Source organism: Prionailurus bengalensis, chromosome D2 (genome assembly GCF_016509475.1).
Source record: "Prionailurus bengalensis isolate Pbe53 chromosome D2, Fcat_Pben_1.1_paternal_pri, whole genome shotgun sequence".
NCBI lineage: Eukaryota > Metazoa > Chordata > Mammalia > Carnivora > Felidae > Prionailurus > Prionailurus bengalensis.
This window is the reverse complement of record NC_057351.1, coordinates 33,202,520-33,223,009: the sequence shown is the minus strand read 5'-3', so window position 1 is coordinate 33,223,009 and position 20,490 is coordinate 33,202,520. Positions and strand designations below refer to the sequence as shown.

General features: G+C 42.1%; 1 protein-coding gene and 1 pseudogene across 3 annotated transcripts in view; both read left to right on the top strand.

The window, feature by feature from the left end:
* Positions 1–10,735: 10,735 nt before the first annotated feature.
* Positions 10,736–11,905, top strand: LOC122493523 (annotated as a pseudogene).
* A 3,216-nt stretch (positions 11,906–15,121) lies between these two features.
* Positions 15,122–20,490, top strand: part of PLA2G12B (phospholipase A2 group XIIB) — a 30,700-nt gene continuing 25,331 nt past the window's right edge. For 2 of the 3 annotated variants that reach the window (XM_043596606.1, XM_043596605.1), the window contains exon 1: positions 15,123–15,470. In XM_043596606.1, the coding sequence (XP_043452541.1) occupies positions 15,260–15,470 (211 nt within the window). In that variant the 5' untranslated portion in view covers positions 15,123–15,259. Of the gene's footprint in view, positions 15,471–20,490 lie in introns of all 3 variants that reach the window. The other variant, XM_043596607.1, reaches the window with a different exon arrangement.

Below are 20,490 nucleotides of genomic sequence, written 5' to 3'. Positions count from 1 at the left end.
AGTATATCTGTAACAATCAGTCAAGCAACTCACAAAATAAAAGGATGTAAAACATGATACCATATATCACAAAACAAAAGGATATAAAATATGACACCAACATGTGGGTGGGGGAGAGGAGTGAAAAATGGATTCAAACTTAAGCAACCATCAGCTTAATATAGACTACTACATGCAGACGATGTTGTATACCAAACTCATTCTATGATGCTAGCATTACCCTGATACCAAAATCAGATAAAGACACTACCAAAAAAAGACAGCCAGGGGTGCTGTGTGGCTCAGTTGGTTGAACATCCAACTCTTGATTTTGGCTGAGGTCATGATCCCAGGGTCATGGGATTGAACCCCACATTGGGCTCTGTGCTGAGCATGCAGCCTGCCTAAGATTCTCTCTCTCTTTCTCTGCCTCTTCCCCTTCTCTTTTACACTCTCTCTAAAATGCAAAGAGAGAGTGAGAGAGAGAACTACAGGTCAATATTGCTAATGAACATAGATGTGAAAATCCTCAACAAAATGCTAGCAAACTGAAGCCAACAATACATTAAGAGAATCATTCATCACAAGCAAGTGCAATTTATTCCACATGCAAGAGTGGTTCAATATTTGCAAATCAATCAACATGATACATCACATCAATAAGAAAAAGGATAAAAACTATATGATCATTTCAGTGGATTCAGAAAAAGCATTTCACAAAGTACAACAACATTCATGATAAAATCCATCAACAGGGCACCTGGCTGGCTCAGTTGGTGGAACGTGTGACTCTTCATCTCAGGGTCAGGAGTTTGAACCCCACATTGGGCGTAGAGCTTACTTAAAATAAACACAGAGTAGGTTTAGAGGGAACACATCTCAACATAATAAAGGCTACATATGAAAAGCCCACAGCTACCATCATATCAATGGGGCGAGAGCTGTTCCCCAACATCAGGAACAAAAATATCTACTCTCACTCTTTTATTCAACATGGTACTGGAAGTCCTAGCCACAGCAATCAGACAAGAAAAAGAAATAGAAGACCTTTATTAGTAAGGAAGAAGTAAAACTTTCATTATTTGTAGATGACATGATACTATATATAGAAAACCCTAAACATTCCACCAAAAATAACTAGTATAACTGATTAATGAATTCAGTAATGTCACAGGATACAAAAATCAATGTGAAGAAATCATGTGCATTTCTATACACCTTAATGAAGCAGCAAGAATAGAAATTAAGAAAACAACCCCATTTAAAATTGCACCAAAAAAAAGTACCTAAAAATAAATTTAACCAAGGAGGTCAAATACCAGTACTCAGAAAACTATAAAACATTGATGAGAGAAATTGAAGATTATACAAATAGAAAGATAGTCCATGCTTATGGACTGAAACAAATATTATTAAAATGTCCATACTATCAAAAGCAATCTACAGATTTAATGCAATCCCTATCAAAATACCAACAATATTTTTTGCAGAACTAGAACAATTCTTAAATTTCTATGGAAACATAAAAGACCCTGAATAGCCAAAGAAATCTTGAAAAAGCAAAGCTGGAGTAATCCCAATTCCAGATTTCAAATTTTACTATAAAGCTGTAATAATCAAAACTGCATGGTTCTGGCACAAAAATAGACGTATAGATCAATGGAACAGAATAGAAAGCCCAGAAATAAACCCACCATTATATGGTCAATTAATCTACAACAAAACAGGATAGAATATGCAATGGGAAAAAGTTTCTTCAACAAATGGTGTTGAGGAAACTGGACAGCTACATGCAAAAGAATATAACTGAATAACTTTCTACATCACGCACAAAAATAAATTCAAAATGGATTATAGATCTAAATGTGAGACCTGAAACCACAAAAATCCTAGAAGAGAGCACAGGCAATAATTTCTCTGACATCGATCATAACAGTTTTCTAGATAGGTCTCCTGAGGCAAGGGAAATAAAAGCAAAAATAAACTATTGGGACTACATCAAGATAAAAACCTTCTGCACAACAGAGGGAACAGTAAAAAAAATTAAAAGGCAACCTACAGAGTAGATGAAGATGTTTATAAAGGACATATTTGATAAAGGGTTAATATCCAAAATATGTAAAGAACATATACAACTCAACAGCCAAAAAACAAATAATCCAATTTAAAAATGGGCAGAAGACATGAACAGACATTTCTTCAAAGAAGACATCCAGATGGCCAACAGACACATGAAAAGATGCTCAACATCACTCATCATCAGGGAAATGCAAATCAAAACTACCATGAGAGGGGCATCTGGGTGGCTCAGTTGGCTAAGCACCGACTCTTGATTTTAGCTCAGGTCATGATCTCACGGTAGTGAGATGGAGCCCCATGTTGGGCTCTGTGCTGGGTGTGGAGCCTGTTTGGGATTCTCTCTCTGTCTCTCCCTCTGTCCCTCTCCCACTTTCACTCTCTCTCTCTCTCAAAAAAAAAGTGGTTGTAACAAAAAAACAAAAACAAACTACAATGAGATATCACCTCACAGATATCAGAATGGCCAAAATCAACAACATAAGGTACAACACATGTTGGTGAGGATGTGGGGAATGCTCTTGCACTGTTGGGAATGTAAAATGGTGCAGCCACTTAGAAAAATAGTATGGAAGCTTCTCAAAAAATCAATAGAACTACCACATGATCCAGCAATTGCACTCTTGGGCATTTACCCAAAGAATACAAAAACACTAATTCAGAGGGATACATGCATACCTATGTTTACAGCACCATTATTTACAACAGCCAAATTATGAAACCAGCCCAAGTGTCCATTGATAGATGAATGGATAAAGAAGATGTGGTATATATATATACATAATGAAATATTATTCAGCCATAAAAAAGAATGAAATCTTACCATTTGCAACAACATAGATGGATCAAGAGAGTATAATGCTAAATGAACTAAGTCAGGGAAAGACAAATACCATATGATTTTACTCATATGTGGAATATAAGAAATTAAACAAATACACAAAGGTGAAGAAAGGGACAAACCAAAAAAAGCCAAATCTTAACTACAGAGAACAAACTGATTACCAGAGGGGATGTAGGTAGGGGGCCGGGTAAAATAGGTGAAGGGGATTAACAGTACACTTATGGTGGGGTGCCTGGCTCTTTCAGTCAATAGAATGTTCAACTCTTGATCTAAGGGTTGTGAGTTCAAGCCCCATGTTGGGTGTGGAGATTACTTAAAATCTTAAAAAAAAGTACACTTATGATGAGCCCTGAGTAATTTATAGAATTGTTGAATCACTATATTGCATACCTGAAACTAGTATAACACTGTATTTTAACTCTAATGGAATTAAAAAAAAACCAAACAGTTGTTCCCAAGGTCTTGGTAAATACAAGAAAAAGAAAAGAGTTATGGGGCAGGTAGTTTTGTAAAGCTCACACTACCCATTCCAATTCTTGTTTTGCTATACTAAATAGACTGGAAGGTACAATATTTTAAGGACTTCCTATCCATAGGCATCCACCTTGGTTTTATCAGAGAAACAACACACTTGAGAGCAATGTATGGTAGCATTTGCACATGAGAAGACTTGCAGATGGCAAGCCTTGTGGTGGTGATGTCTGGTTCACCTTGGGGCTTCTGTGGCAGATTTCTGGCATCTATGCCTAAGTATGGAGTGGCAGCATTTTTCCTTGTTGTGTAGCAACCAAGCTCAGCATCTCCTACCCCTCTAGATATTGTGACCTCATTAATATCCTTAATATTCTTTTTCCTTAAATTAATAAAGTGCTATGTTAGAAGCAGCCAGGAGTCTTGGCCAAGAAAAGGAATTTTGGTTAAAAAGGAAAAAATAAATTTCTCATTATTTGCATATTATATGATTGAGTATAGAGGAAAATCTGTTAAACATGATAAATACAAGTAACTATAATATTTTGAAAAGGTATTATGAAAGTAGAGATAAAATGCTACTTATGTTTGGAAGGAAAAGAGAATTTCTAGCTTTGGGAGCCCTGTGGTGGTGGGAAGATGCTGAGGGGCGGTAGGCATGTGGTTATGCTGTATAATCCTTTAAATGCTGATGAACTCAGTTTGCTACTGTTCTAAATAAGACATTTATATCAATTCATTAACAGTCTATAGTTTTCTTTCCTGTGGTGCCTTAGTCTCACATTGGTATCAGGGTGATACTGACCTCTTAAACTGAGTTAAGTGTTTTTTCCTCTTCAATTTTTTTGAAGAATTTGAGAAGGAGAAAGATTGGTATTCTTCGTATGTTTTATAGAATTCGGGGCACCTGGGTGGCGCAGTCGGTTAAGCGTCCGACTTCAGCCAGGTCACAATCTCCCGGTCCGTGAGTTCGAGCCCTGCGTCAGGCTCTGGGCTGATGGCTCAGAGCCTGGAGCCTGTTTCCTGTTTCTGATTCTGTGTCTCCCTCTCTCTCTGCCCCTCCCCCGTTCATGCTCTGTCTCTCTCTGTCCCAAAAATAAATAAACGTTGAAAAATAAATAAATAAAAAATAGAATTCAACAGTGAAGCCATCTGGTCCAAGGCTTTTCTCCGGAGGTTTTCCATTATGAATTCAATCCCAAACTAGTCATAAGTTCTATTCAGATTTTACATTTCTTTATTCAGTCCTTTAAAAAAATTTTTTTTAAATTTATTTATTTAAAAAAAAATTTTTTTTTAACATTTATTTATTTTTGAGACAGAGAGAGACAGAGCATGAACGGGGGAGGGGCAGAGAGAGAGGGAGACACAGAATCGGAAGCAGGCTCCAGGCTCTGAGCCATCAGCCCAGAGCCCGACGCGGGGCTCGAACTCACAGACCGCAAGATCGTGACCTGAGCTGAAGTCGGATGCTTAACCAACTGAGCCACCCAGGCGCCCCTAAAAAATTTTTTTTAAGTTTATTTATTTTGAGAGAGAGAGAGAAAGTGTGTGTGTGTGTGTGTGCGCGCGCGCATGTGTGTGCATGCTCACTGGCTGGGGGAGGGGTAGAGAGAGAGAGAGTCCCAAACAGGCTTTGCATTATTAGTGCAGAGCCTGACACAGGGCTTGAACTCACAAACCGTGAGATCATGACCCGAGCCAAACTTACGAGTCAGATGCTTAACTGACTGAGCCATTCAGGCGCCCCTTCAGTCCTTTTAGATTGCATGTTTTTAGGATATGTCCCTTTCATCTAGGTTATCCAATTATTGGGGCACAATTTTCCATAGTACTCTTATAACTCTTTTTATTTCCATGAAGTTGGTAGTAATGTGCCCTGTTGCATTTCTTATTTAATAATTTAAATCTTTAGGGCACCTGGGTGGCTCAGTCAGTGGAGTGTCTGACTTTTGATTTTGGCTCAGGTCATGATCTCATGGTTCATGAGATCAAGCCCCAGATCAGGCTCTACACTGACAGCACGGAGCCTGCATGGAATTCTCTCTCCCCTTCTCTTTCTGCCCCTACCCTGCTTACCCCTGCTCTCTCTTAAAATAAAAAAAATATTATTTTTTTTAAATCCCCTTCTTGTCTTAGTCATTCTAGCTAAAGATTTGTCAATTTTGTTGACCTTTTTAAGTGGGATTTATTTTTGGAATACAAAAATGGTACAATATATGAAATGTAACACACCACAGTAATAGAAAGGAGGAAAAACTCACATAATAATTTCAACTGATATAGAATACACATTTTAACACCCTGATTAAAAAAAAAACACTTCAACAAACTAGGGATAAAAGGAAACTTTCTCAACATGGTAAAGACCATCTATGAAAACTGAACAGTTAATATCCTCAGTGGTGATAGTCTGAAAACATTTTTCCTAAGATCAAGCCAAGGATGCCCACTTTCACCACTTCTATTCACCATAGTATTGGAAGTCCTAGTCAGAGCAGTTAGGCAAGAACAGTAACAGACATCTAAGTGTAATGGAAGAATTAAATTATTTCAGTTCACAGATGAGATGAACTTCTATGTAGAAAACTCTAAGTAGTCCACAAAAATCTCCCTGTAGAACCAATAAATGGATCCAGCAAAGTTGCAAAATATAAAATCAATACTTTTAAAAAAAGTTGCATTTCTATACGATAACAACAGACAATCTGAAAAGAAAAATAAAATGATTCCATTTATGCTAGCATCAAAAAGAATAAAATACTTAGGGACAGATTTACCCAAGGAGGTTCAAGATTTGTAAGTTGAAACTTTATTAAACATTGATGAAAGAAATTAAAGACAAAAATAAATGGAAAGTCATCCATTATTGATGGCCTGGAAGACTTAATATTGTTGAGATGATAATACACAAAGTAATCTATAGATTCAATGCAATTTCTATTAAAATACCAGCATTTTGTTTCTTGCAGAAATAGAAAAACCAATCCTAGAATTCATATGGAGTAAGGGGCCCCAAGTAGCCAAAACTGTTTTTATAAAAAACAAAGTTAAAGGCCTCATACTTCTTGATTTCAAAGCTTACTACAAAGCTAAGGTAATCAAAACTATGATATGGGCTTAAGGATAGACATATAGACCAATAGACTGGAATAAAGAGCCCACAATGAATTCCCACAGACATGGTCAAGTGATTTTGACAAGGGTGCTAAAACCATTCAATGGTACAAGCGATGCTTTTTTCAACAAATGGTGCTGGGAAAACTGGGTATCAACATGCCAATGAACGAAATTGTTATCATACACCACATATAAAAATTAGGGTAAAGTGGATCTTTACAGGTGAAACTGTAAAAATCTTGAGGAAAACAGAGCTTTATCTTCATGATACTGGATTTGGTGATGTTTTCTTGGATATGACATCAGAAGCACAGGCAATAAAAGAAATAGATCAATTGGACTTCATCCAAATTCAAAACTTTTGTGCAAAATTTAAAACTATCAAGAGAGTGAACGGCAATCCACAGAATAGGAGAAAATATTTGCAAATCATGTATCTACAGACGATTAATATCCAGGATATAGAGCAAATTCTTAAAACTCAACAATAAAAGTAACTGCAATTAAAAACTGGCAAAGCAGCTTCCACAGTCATACAGGATGCTGCCAATGAAGGCTATTTCTCTCTCAATCCATCAGAACTACTGAGTCATGAGCTGTATCACTGAGGGGCTAGAAGAAGCTGGGAGAGTGGCAGATAGCACTCTTAGATGGCATTAGTGACACACAGTTCCTGTGTCAGAGGCTGCTTGCAGAAGTCACTGGGATGGCTTGCATGTGGATTCCCCCTAGGTGGTACATGGGCATGCTTAGCACCTGATATGGCTCACCCATGCATCCCCAAATCCTGTGGCTGACTCCCAGTGTGCACTCCTGATGGTACCGGGGTGAGCTTTGGCAGATAGCTAGTGGGTATGCACAGACATTTGGCTTGGATCTGGAGGCCATCTGGAGATGCCACAAACTTGAGGTTTAAGCCTGCCCTCAGTGAAGCAAAAGGAAGGCTGTCAGAATGTGATCTGGTGCATTACAGGATTGAGAGAAGACATTCAGATTTAATAATTCAGCCAAAAGAGAAAGCAAAAAGCATTGAGCATAGAAGATCTGAGAAAGTCTTAGAATCCTTAGCAAGGATGACAGAAGTTATTTCTTTCCTAAAGGCAGTTATTAAAAACTGGAGATGACCCCTACTTCAAATGTGAAGACAGCAACACAAGACTTGAAAGAACATGAAAAATCAAAGAAACATGACAACACTAAAGGATCACAATAATCTTCCAGTAACCAAGTCTCCTAAGGCCAAGATGACCAAGTAGAAGGACCCTAAGCTCACCCCATCCCACATTTACAGCTAGGTATCACTCACAGCTGAGTAAATAAGCTGAGAATAATCGGAAGATGGGCAGCACAAACTCCATAACTAAAAGTAGAGAAGCTGCATCTGAGAGGTTAGGAAGAGCAGAAATGGTGGTCAGGACCTGCCCCCAGGAGGGAGGGAGCTGCTGGCACAGAATGGAGAAAGCACCAGAGAGCCCATATGGGAAAGACAAATCCGCATAACAGCTGTTCTTGAAAATCAGAGGGGCTGAATTGTATGAGTTTGTATGTAACCAGTGGGACTTGGGGCCTGGAGCTTTAAAAGTCAGCTGGTTCAGCACTGGGCAAGCCAGGAGGATGAGTGATAGCTGAGTCCTCACCCATAAGAGACAACAGCCCACGGGGAGGCAACACTTTGCATAAGGTCTGGGGTAAATGGGGAAAAGATCTGTTTATATGAATTTTGGAATGTGTTGGGGGACTTCTGGACCAAAGGATCTGGCAGGAGCCATCTTCCTCCCCCCCAGTCCCCAGTGTAAACACAGAGCCACCTGCAGGAGGCAGTGCTGCACAGACACTTGCTACCTAACCTGGTAGCAGGGCACCTGCCCACAAGTTCTCCAAGCCTGCTGGCCTCTGCCCTGGGCTAAATGCAAATTTTGTTAATGCCACTGTGTGCCATGCCCTCAGCCATTGCACTTTGGGGGATCCAGCCAAGAACTAGTGACTCATCACCAATTATGCTTACACTGCCAGCCTGTTCTGGTGCCTTCCTGTGGTCATGTCCCCTAAGACCCGGGCTGCCTGGGTTTCTCTAACACCAGAGATCAAGCACAGACAACAACAGGCGAAGAGTCAGTGCAGATGTCTGGACTGAAAGGAAAAGCGACTCAGACAAAATAGTAGGACTCAAGCAACACATGTAGGAGACTCCCCTGAAGTGGCAAGTTTCTGATAAACAGGGGACACTGCAGTGAAGGGCACTACAGGACCTCTTCTTCATAAAGCCACTACTCTTAAGAGCATAAGATGTAGCTGACTTTTCCTAACACACAGAAACAGACACAGCAAGGTAGACAAGGGAGAGGAATAATATGTCCCAAATGAAAGAAGAGGACAAAATCACAGCAGGAGATCTAACAGAAATAAGTCATATACCTGATGAAGAATTTAATTTTTTTAATGTTTATTTTTGAGAGACTGAGAGACAGAGAGACACAGAGAGAGGAGACAGAGCACAAACAGGGAAGGGGCAGAGAAAGAGGGAGACAGAATCTGAAGCAGGCTCCAGGCTTTGTGCTGACAGCTCATAAAGACACTCAGTGGACTTCAGAAAAGGGTAGAAGACATCAGTGAGACCCTTGACAAAGAGATAACATATCAGAGATGAAGAACTCAATAAGTGAAATTAAAAATACAACAGATGCAATCAATAGTAAGCTACTGGAAGCAGAGGAATGTATCAGTGACCTAGAGGATAGAGTAATGAAAATCAATCAAGCTGAACAGGTGAGAGACGTATAAATACTGCTTAATGAGAATAGATTTAGAGAACTCAGTGATACCATCAAGAGCAATAACATTCCTACTATAGGGATCCCAGGAGAGGAGAGAGAAAGGGGGCAGAAAATTCATTTGAAGAAATAATAGCTAAAAACTCCCCAAATCTGGGGAGGAAAACAGATCCAGATTCAAGAGGCACAGAGATTCCCTAGCAAAAGTCAACCCAAGGAGGCCCAACTAAGACACATAGTAATTAGAATGGGAAAAAATAGTGATAAAGAATTTAAAGGTTGCAAGAGAAAAGAAGACAGGTACATACCAAGGAAACCCCGTAAGGCTATAAGCTGGTTTTTCAGCAGCAACTTTGCAGGCCAGAAGGGAGTGGCAGGATATATTCCAAGTGCTGTACGGAAGAGATCTGCTGCCAAGAATATTCAATTCAGCAAGGCTGTCATTCAGAATAGAAGGAGAAATAAAGTTTCCAGATAAACAAGGGTTGAAAGAATTCATTACCACTAAAGCAGCCCGCTAAGAAATGTTAAGGGAGACTGAGTGGAAAACAAAAGCTGTAAGTCAGATTAAGAAAAATAGGAAGCACAAAAGCAAAAAAAAAAAAAAAAGAAAAAAAATTAAGTTTATCTGTAAAATCAGGCAAGAGAAGACAAAAGGATGTAAAATATGATACCAAATACCCGACATATGGAGGGGAGAGGAGTAAAGAATGAGTTCAAGATTAAGGACCATCAGCTTAATATATATTGCTTCAGCTTAATATATGTTGCATAAGATGTTACATATCAACTGAATGGTAGCCATAGATCAAAACAGTAATAGATACACAAAAAATAAAGAGCAAGGAATCTAAGTTTATCACTAAAGAAAACCAGCAAACCATGAAAGAGAGAAAGAGAAGAAAGGATAAGAGGCCAACTACAAAAACAACCAGAAAACAAGTAACAAAATAGCAATAAATATGCATCTATCAATAATGTAAATGGACTAAATGCTCCAATCAAAAGAAAGGGTAACAGAGTGGATTAAAAAAACAAGACCCTAGGCGCCTGGGTGGTTCAGTTGTTTGAGCGTCTGACTTCGGCTCAGGTCAAGATCTCAGGGTTCGTGAGTTTGAGCCCCACATCAGGCTCACTGCTGTCGGTGCAGAGCCCACTTCGGATCCTCCGTCCTCCTCTCTCTGCCTCTCCCCAACTTGCTCTCTCTCAAAAATAAATAGAACATTTAAAAAAATAAAAAAAATAAGACCCATCTATAGGCTGCCTACAAGAGACTCATTTCAGACCTAAAGACGCATGTAGATTGAAATGAGGGGATGGAGAAACATTAATCATGCAAACGGATGTCAGAAGAAAGCTGGAATAGCAATATTCTGTTGGACGGAATAGAATTTAGAACAAAGTCTGCAGGAAGAAACAAAGAAGCACTATACATAATAATAAAGGGGGCTGCTGGAGCTACTGAGCAAGGTGGTGGCAGAACTGGAAACAGCATGTACACATTCCTCCCCCAGACTGGTTCTCCATTCCCAGCCTGGGTGCAGGATCCCTGCCTGCATGTATGGTGGGTGGAGAAGCTGAAGCCAGTGCCAGTAGCACATGAGAACCAGGGCATCTTCCCTCTGGAGGGACTCCTGCCTAGTGCTGCACAATGGTCCAGAGGAGCTCTCCCACTTGCACCTATGGATAGGACAGCAGCCATCCTGGGATGAACAGGGGTCTGTGCTGTGCTGGTCGTGCACCTCAACACCCTGCCTGGCGAGAGGTTGGTGCAGCACCGAGAGGTGCAAGGCAGTGAGTTTGACCTCTTCATGAGCTACTTCTCATGTGGCCTCAAGTACCAGGAAGGTGGAGTAGAGTCAGCATTTCACAAGACCTCCTCAGGGGCCACTCTAGCTGCCACCAAGAAACTCTACCAGATCAAGAGGAAGAAGAACATCCATGCCACTGAAAGGGCACTGAGCTGAGACAGCTTCAACACTGGGGACTGCCCCATCCTGGACCTGGGCCAGAATATCTTTGCCTGGTGTGGTGGCAAGTTCGACATCCTGGAGCACTGCAAGGTGCGGTACCTGGACATGGCCATCTGGGACAGTGAGTGACAGGGCAAGGCCCAAGTGGAGATTGTCACTGATGGGGAAGAGCCTGTAGAGATGATCCAGGTCCTGGGCCCCACGCCTCATCTGAAGGAGGGCAATCCCGAGGAAGACCTCATGGCTGACCACACAAATGCCAAGGCTGTGGCTCTGTATAAGGTCTCCGTTGCCACTGAACATCAACCTGACTAAGGTGACTGACTCCAGTCCCTTTGCCCTCAAGTTGCTGCTATCTGATGACTGCTTTGTGCTGGACAGTGATGCTTTGTGGCAAGCTCTACATCTGGAAGGGGTAAAAACCTAACAAGAATGAGTGGCATGTAGGCTCCACGTGGCTAAGGGCTTCATCTCCTGCATATGGTATGCCCCAAACACTCAGGTGGAGATTTTTCCCCAGAGTCATGAGAGCCCCATCTTCAAGCAATTATTCAAGGACTGAAAATGAGGATGGGCCTCTCCCTGCCCCCTGCCTACTTTCTCCTTCTCCAGCTGCCTGATTAGTGCTGAGGTGCCCCATGAAGTTTCAATAAATGAGACTAGTGCTTTCCTGGAAACAAAAATAAAGGAGACGATGCAACAAGGAGATATACAACAATTGTAAATATTTATGCATCCAACATGGGAGCATCCAAATATATAACGCAGTTAATAACAACATAAGGGTGGCACAAAAACAGACACATAGACCAATGGAATAGAATAGAAACTCCAGAACTAGACCCACAAATGTATGGCCAACTCATCTTTGACAAAGCAGGAAAGAACATCCAATGGAAAAAAGACAGCCTCTTTAACAAATGGTGCTGGGAGAACTGGACAGCAACATGCAGAAGGTTGAAACTAGACCACTTTCTCACACCATTCACAAAAATAAACTCAAAATGGATAAAGGACCTAAATGTGAGACAGGAAACCATCAAAACCTTAGAGGAGAAAGCAGGAAAAGACCTCTCTGACCTCAGCCGTAGCAATCTCTTACTCGACACATCCCCAAAGGCAAGGGAATTAAAAGCAAAAGTGAATTACTGGGACCTTATGAAGATAAAAAGCTTCTGCACAGCAAAGGAAACAACCAACAAAACTAAAAGGCAACCAACGGAATGGGAAAAGATATTTGCAAATGACATATCAGACAAAGGGCTAGTATCCAAAATCTATAAAGAGCTCACCAAACTCCACACCCGAAAAACAAATAACCCAGTGAAGAAATGGGCAGAAAACATGAATAGACACTTCTCTAAAGAAGACATCCGGATGGCCAACAGGCACATGAAAAGATGTTCAGCGTCGCTCCTTATCAGGGAAATACAAATCAAAACCACACTCAGGTATCACCTCACGCCAGTCAGAGTGGCCAAAATGAACAAATCAGGAGACTATAGATGCTGGAGAGGATGTGGAGAAACGGGAACCCTCTTGCACTGTTGGTGGGAATGCAAATTGGTGCAGCCGCTCTGGAAAGCAGTGTGGAGGTTCCTCAGAAAATTACAAATAGACCTACCCTATGACCCAGCAATAGCACTGCTAGGAATTTATCCAAGGGATACAGGAGTACTGATGCATAGGGGCACTTGTACCCCGATGTTTATAGCAGCACTCTCAACAATAGCCAAATTATGGAAAGAGCCTAAATGTCCATCAACTGATGAATGGATAAAGAAATTGTGGTTTATATACACAATGGAATTCTACGTGGCAATGAGAAAAAATGAAATATGGCCTTTTGTAGCAACGTGGATGGAACTGGAGAGTGTGATGCTAAGTGAAATAAGCCATACAGAGAAAGACAGATACCATATGGTTTCACTCTTATGTGGATCCTGAGAAACTTAACAGGAACCCATGGGGGAGGGGAAGGAAAAAAAAAAAAAAAGAGGTTAGAATGGGAGAGAGCCAAAGCATAAGAGACTGTTAAAAACTGAGAACAAACTGAGGGTTGATGGGGGGTGGGAGGGAGGAGAGGGTGGGTGATGGGTATTGAGGAGGGCACCTTTTGAGATGAGCACTGGGTGTTGTATGGAAACCAATTTGTCAATAAATTTCATATAAAAAATAAAAAATAAAAAAAATAACAACATAAGGGAACTAATCAATAGTAATACAATAATAGTAGAGGACCTTAAAACTCCACTTACATCATTGGACAGATCATCCAAACAGAAAATCAAAAAGCAAACAGTGGCTTTGAATGACACACTGGACCAGATGGATTTAACAGATACATTCAGAACATTCCCTCCTAAAAACATAGAATACACATTCTTTTCAAGTACACATGGAATGTTCTCCAGAATAGATCACATATTAGGCCACAAAACGTGCCTCAACAAAGTTAGCGAGGAATGAGGGTGGGCGTCTCCCTTCCCTGTGCCCACTTTCTCCTTCTCCAGCTGCCTCAGTGCTGGGGTGCCCCATGGATGTTCTCATTTTCATTGTGACTGGGCCCCACAAATCATGCACCAGGCCCTGATCCCCACTTCACCAGTGACAGCCTGTCCATTTCTGAGTCCTTTCACCTTTGTGTCTCAGTTTTCTCACCTCTCAAAATGGAACGATATCCACCTTACTTCACAGAATTGATGTGAAACACACATACACTGGTTTGGAATATATAGATGCTTTAAAATACTGGTGGCATTGTTGTTCATATGATTTTTTTAAAAGTAGGCTCCATGCCCCTTACGGGACTTGAACTCACAATCCTGAAATCAAGACCTGAGCTGAGATCAAGTCAGATGCTTAACCGACTGAGCCACCCAGGTGCCCCCATGATGAAATATTTTTTAACCATTGCCCTTTCTGGAGTCTGAGTCTCTAGACCAAAAGATTTCTTATCCAAAATGAAGAAATGTAATTCATTATCTTCTATGGGGCTTTCCAGACTTTTGAGAGAGAACCTATATGACTCATTTGGTCCATAAAGATATCATTTATAGAGACTAGTGATCTCATGGAGTTTATTTCTTCATGTGGCTAAAAGCAAAGTATGAACTGAAAGTGATGCCAAAACTCTGGTCTTAGTCAACAGTCTTAAAGCCTAAACTTTCAAATTCTGTTTCTGATAAACCCTTTAGTTAGTTTCTAAGCAGCTTGAGTAAAAACAACACAAGGAGAGTGGAGTTTCCTCAGCACCATCTCTGGGCAGTCTGTAGAGATCAGACACTGTTGAGTGGAAATGAAAACACTGCTGTAAGCAGAGAGGCAAAAATGTCCCAGCACCAGTGTGGCTGCACTTAGGAGCTCTGCCGGGTTGGAGGACAGAGTCTGAGCTGAGAGCCAAGAAGAGACTAAGGCAGAAGCCGGGGTCCCGAATCTGAAAGCCCACTTCACACACACTTAGAACACACGGATAATATCCTGACCATTGGTATGGGTGCCATTGTTAACCCACTGACATTGGGGGTTTCCTGAGCTCTCAATACATCCTCCTAAATCTCCCTAGAGACCATGCACAGATGGTCTTAGGGGTGGTGCTGGGATCTTGGGACAAGATCTTGTGTCAAGAGGCTAGCCCTAAAGGACCAAATTTGTAACTGATCAATAGGTTAACAAGTTGGTTGGGGGCAGAATTCCAATTGCTCCACCGCTCGTGCCTCCTACAAGTTGGCCAACATCTCCCTCCTCCAGGGCTGTGGAATCCACTTTGAAGTGTTCTCTCTGACTGGCCATCCCTCAGACAGGCCCTCCCACTGCCTAACCTTTACCCTTTCTAATTGCCCTGATCTCATCCCAACCTCCATTGCTATGTTTAAAGTCCACCTCTGGGGAATACACAGATTGAGTGTTCCAGATAACCCCCTTCCCAGTCCTGCTTGACATCTGGCCAGCAGGCTGCATACCTGGATTTCCTGGGACACTGGCTGGGGTTTGAGGAAAGACCTCAGCACCCAGCTGGCTTCAGGATGAAGCTGGCCACTGGCTTCTTGATTTTGTGGCTCAGCCTGTGGGGTGGCCCAGCTAGGAGTGACACCAGCCCTGATGCAGAGGAGTCCTATTCAGACTGGGGCCTTCGGCACATCAGGGGCAGTTTTGAATCTGTCAACAGCTACTTCGATTCCTTTCTGGAGCTGCTGGGAGGGAAAAATGGAGTCTGTCAGTACAGATGCCGATACGGTGAGTGCATGCGCAGTTTCTCTTCCTGGTGGGCCTGTCAACAGTGGGAGCAGGGTCTCAGTCTGTCACACACTTTTCCCTGCCATTCACCTCCTAAGTCGGTTTGCCAGATTCAGCAAATAAAAATACGGGATTCCCAGTGAAACGTGCATTTCAAATAAACAACCAATAATTTGTTAATATATTTGAAATATTTGGGACACACTTACACTGACAAATTATCGATTGTTTATCTGAAATGCACATTTCACTGAGTTTCCTGGATTTTTGCTAACAAACTTACTCCAGGGAAACGGCTTCATTTTAGTGAGTTTGTTGTGAGGCCATTACTTAGAAACAAGAAGTATGGGTGGGGGTCGGGGAGAAAATGAGGAGGTCTTTGTGAGGAGTTCCTAGGGATGAAAACTTGAGCTGAACATTCAGAGAAAATTCTACTGGGAGGTGAAACAGCTTCCTCAGTCACTCTGTGCTAAGCTTGGAGATGGATTCTTCTTTCCTCTTAATGTAGTTCACACCTCCCTGCCAGCTCTGTCAGTCCCTGATGGGCATCAGTGTGTCCGACCCTCCTAAGAGAGCTTACAGAGTATGACTGCCTCAATCAGCCATGGCAGGCCTTCAGGGGTTAGGAAGGGCTTGCTGCCAGCTGTCTCTACCCACGAAGGACCAGGCCCTGAGCAGGTCTCAGACTGTCCCTCAGGCCTGGCGTCAGATGTACAGTTGTGAACGGGTAGGGCACTACCCTGCCTGAGTTGTAAAGAGGGTACGTGGGAGCCAGGGTGCACTTCCAGCTGCCAGGAATTGCCCCTGGTGTCAGTTCTTCCTTCTCCACGCTAGGAGTCAATTTAAGGGCAGCAGGAAGCAGGGCCCTGGACCTTGCTGCTGGGAGGCAGGAGTAACTTCAAAAGGGGAGGAGAGTGGTTTTCGAAAGCATGCACGGTTTCATATAGTATTAGTTTTATGGTTTAGGTTATCAAATATTTCATCATGGGATCGGAGATGGAAATGGTGAGTCAGTCTAGCCTAGCAGGAAAACATTTAAGAAATATTTTCTCCAAACACTTTTGAGAAAGAGAGAAAGAGAGAGAGACAAAAAAGCTGCATAATTGCTGGACTCACCCAATCAGTCTCACTCACTCCCTTTTTACCTGTGAGCAGGGGACATCACTTCCTTACAAACCATGAGTGACTCAATGGGTAATCCTTGAGGCAGAACCAAAAATCTTGCAGCATAAAAGTTTGAACCATATACAGCTATGGCGAACAAAAGAGTCGCATCTTCTATGTGATGATCCCTTAGGGCAAAAAGCCATCTGCGCTGGGCCTACCTGGGCTCCTGGCCCCATCTTCGGCCAACGTGGGTTGGACAAAGGCAGAGGTGACTTGTCACTGGACTGTGCTCACCTAGTTTGCATCAATGGTGCAGGGAGGGGGTTAACTCACTTCAGGTATTTCTTCAACACAGGTGCTATTTTTCTTCCTAGAGGCGATAGGAGACTTGGGTCTGTGGTTTAGCAAATAGATAACCACGGGGATTGTTTAGGAAAACAAGAGTCAAACCTTCTTCTTCTTTCTTCTCTGGCAAAACAGCATTAAAAGATTTCAGCAAATTTTGGTTGCAATCTTCTACCTGGGCAGGGGCAGCAGCTACTAGTGGGGGATGGGACAGTCAACAGAGACATTGCTGGAAGGCAAATAACTCCACTCACTCTGAAAACAGAACCTGTGAAAGGAGGGGCCTGAAAAACATACAAAATAGGGGGTTAAGCCTTATTACCTTTGGAACTTAGTGGAGCCAAGAACCTGGAGGCCATGGCCAAACAGCACAAAATATCTTCTCAGGTTGATTATGAATCAAGCAATCTTTGGAACAGAGAATACCTAATAATTAACTGGGTCTCTCTGTCCTTTTTCAGTTTGCTTTGTGGTACACTTCTTGTGCACCACGCCTCTATCCCCAAAGCAGTGGTTGTCAAACTCCACTGCTTTGAAGTCTCTAGTGGGCTTAAAAAGACTGCTATCTTTCCCCACCCCCCACCACATTTCTGATTGGGTAGGTAGGTAGGTCAGGGGTGGAGCCACAGAATTTGCATTTTTAAAAGTTCCCAGGTGATCCTGGTGCAGGACCACATTTTCAGGAAAAAAAAAAAAATCAGTTTTAAAGGTTACAATCTTTTGCCAGAGGAAATAATTTAGCAACAATTAGTCTACCAAAAAATTTTTTTTTCTATTTGATAAGTACTTAACCACTACTTAAAACCATAGTTCTCTATCTTGGCTCTGTACTTACCAGCACCTGGGGGTCTTTAAAAACTGTGCCCAATCAGAATCTCCATGGGCTGGACCCAGATGTCAGTATTTAAAAAAAAATTTTTATAAGTGTTTTTTAAATGTTTATTTATTATGAGAGAGAGAGAGAGAGCGAGCACAAGCAGGGGAGGGCCAGAGGGAGAGGGAGAGAAAGAATCCCCAGCAGGCTCCGCACTGGCAGCGCAGAGCCTGATGCTAGGCTGGAACTCATGAACTGTGAGATCATGACCTGAGCAGAAGTCAGACGCTTAACTGAGCCACCCAGACATGCCCAGATTATCACTATTCTTAATGTTTCCCAGGTGATTACCAAGTGTATGGAGCACTATTTTAATAGGTCTTTCGTGGAGAACTTCAGCCTGTAGGTTGTTCTGACAGATGAAGGTGTGTTTGTGGCCTGGTAGCCTACAACATTGTGTCAGCATTGGTTTCCCCACTTCTTACTTAGATCTACAGCAGCTTGTTTTCATGTCAACACATAAAATCTGTACTTGTTAAGGATCAGACTGTAAATACAATGAGATTCAGCAGGTATTAATAGCAGATGTAGCACAGCTGCTATAAGGGGTATGCACTAATGTGATCAAGATTTCCTCTCCCTGCTGCCAGAGATTCTGATTCAATAGGTCTGTGGTAGGACCCGGGAACTGCTCGGGAGGCCCTTGAACTAACCAGGCTTTGAGAAATACTAGTAATGGGAAAATCATGGGTTTGAAGTGGGGGTGGGTGGGTGTGAATTCCATTGCTGGTGACCTTGGGCAAGTTATCTAACTCTCTCAACCTTTGTTGACTCATGTTTTGTTTTGTTTTTTAATTAAAAAAATTATTTTTAAGTGTATTTACTTTTGAAAGAGAGAGAGAGCATGAGCTGCAGAGCAGCAGAGAGAGAGGGAGACACAGAATCTGAAGCAGGCTCTAGGCTCTGACCTGTCAGCACAGAGCCTGATGCAGGGCTTGAATCCACGAGCTATGAGATTATGACCTGAGCTTCATGACCTGAGCCAAAGTTGACCCTCAACTGACTGAGCCACCCAGGTGCTCTTGTTGACTCATGTTTATAAATGTTAATAACACCTACCTTGCAAGGTTGTTATAAGAATTAAGAATTAGTGCTAGGTATGGAGCACGGCAGGTACCAAACAAGTTTTATAAATGTTATGAGAAATATGGCCTGGTGAACAGGTTAAATACGCATTCAGATTCTTCCAGTTCTCTTTCAACATAAACATACACACACACACACGCACACAAATCCCACAGGCTGGACAATACCTTCTCAGCTTCTGGAAGAAATCATCAAATGATAATTTAACTGTTCTGTGCTTTTATGAAGGAGGAGGGTCTCTGCAGCAGAGTTTGTGTGTCTTGTAAATTATGATTGAAAGTACTGGTCCAAGGACACCTGGGTGGCTCAGCTGGTTAAGGGTCCGACTCTTGATTTTGGCTCAGGTCATGATCTCACAGTTCGTTGACACAGAGCCCTGCGTTGGGCTCTCTGCTGGCAGTGTAGAGCCTGCTTGGCATTCTCTCTCTCTCCCTCGCTCTCTGCCCCTCCCCCACTCACGTGTGCATGCACATTCTCTCTCTCTCTCTTTCTCTCTCACAAAATAAATAGAACTTAAAAAAAAAAAAAAGATACTGGTCCACACTCATACTTTGATAAAAAGACCTCATGATAGAGGTGCCTGGATGGCTCAGTCAGTTAAGCGTCTGACTTTGGCTTAGGTCATGATCTCACAGCTCGTGAGTTCCAGCCCTGTGTCAGGCTCTGTGCTGACAGCTCAGAGCCTGGAGCCTGCTTTGGATTCTGTGTCTCCCTCTCTCTCTCTCTCTCTGCCCCTCCCCCGATTGTGCTTTATCTCATTCTCTCTCTCTGTCAAAAATAAACATTAAAAAAAAGACCTCATGATGAATTTCTTCTTGGGTTTAGTTCTAGGAAAAAAAGTATCTCTAAATATCTTTTAATCTGTTTAAAATCTTAGAGCAAAATTTTATGAACCTGTGAGTTCGTACCTTTTTCCAGGAAAAGGATTCACGCCTAAATCAGATTCTTAAGGGGATCTATAGCTTGAAAAAAGGAAACAGCTACTGGTTTAGAGGCAAAGATTGTTCTTGTGCTAGGGTGACCAACTGTCCAGTCTGCTGGCGGCTGAGGGGAGAGGCGGGGTTGGGGTGGGGATTCCTGGGACATGGACTTTCAGTACTAACACAGGGACAGTCCCAGGCGAACCAGGACAAGTTGGTCATCCTCCCTCCTGCAGTAACTTAATCTGTTTTAGTAACTGAAATAGAGTTTATTGCTTCAGTAAAATTGTCAGAGTTCTGCTTTGTTCCCTTGGTGTGTTACTCATGCTGTATTTGAGTGTTTCTGGAAGGACATACATTTCAAATAAAGTAGTCTGATTCCTTAGTAGATCTCTAGCAGAGCAAAGCTCCTGCAGGAGCCAGCTGGGTGGGGAGAAGGGACACACCCTCCCGGGAAGATGTAACCCTTGATCTGGGTAATAAAGCACAGAAGTTTTTATTGTTCTTTTCAGTGACAAAACTGAGAGGGAAGAAAGGTTGGGTCCAGGAGGCAGTGTGCATGCTTGTGGTAGAACTCGGGTTTTGTGTCTAACCCTCCTCTTAAATCTCCCTCATTTGTCTTTTAAGTGTCTGACGTGTTTTATGGTGTCTCAGTTTGTTCAGAAGGTTTTAATTTTCATAAGATCAA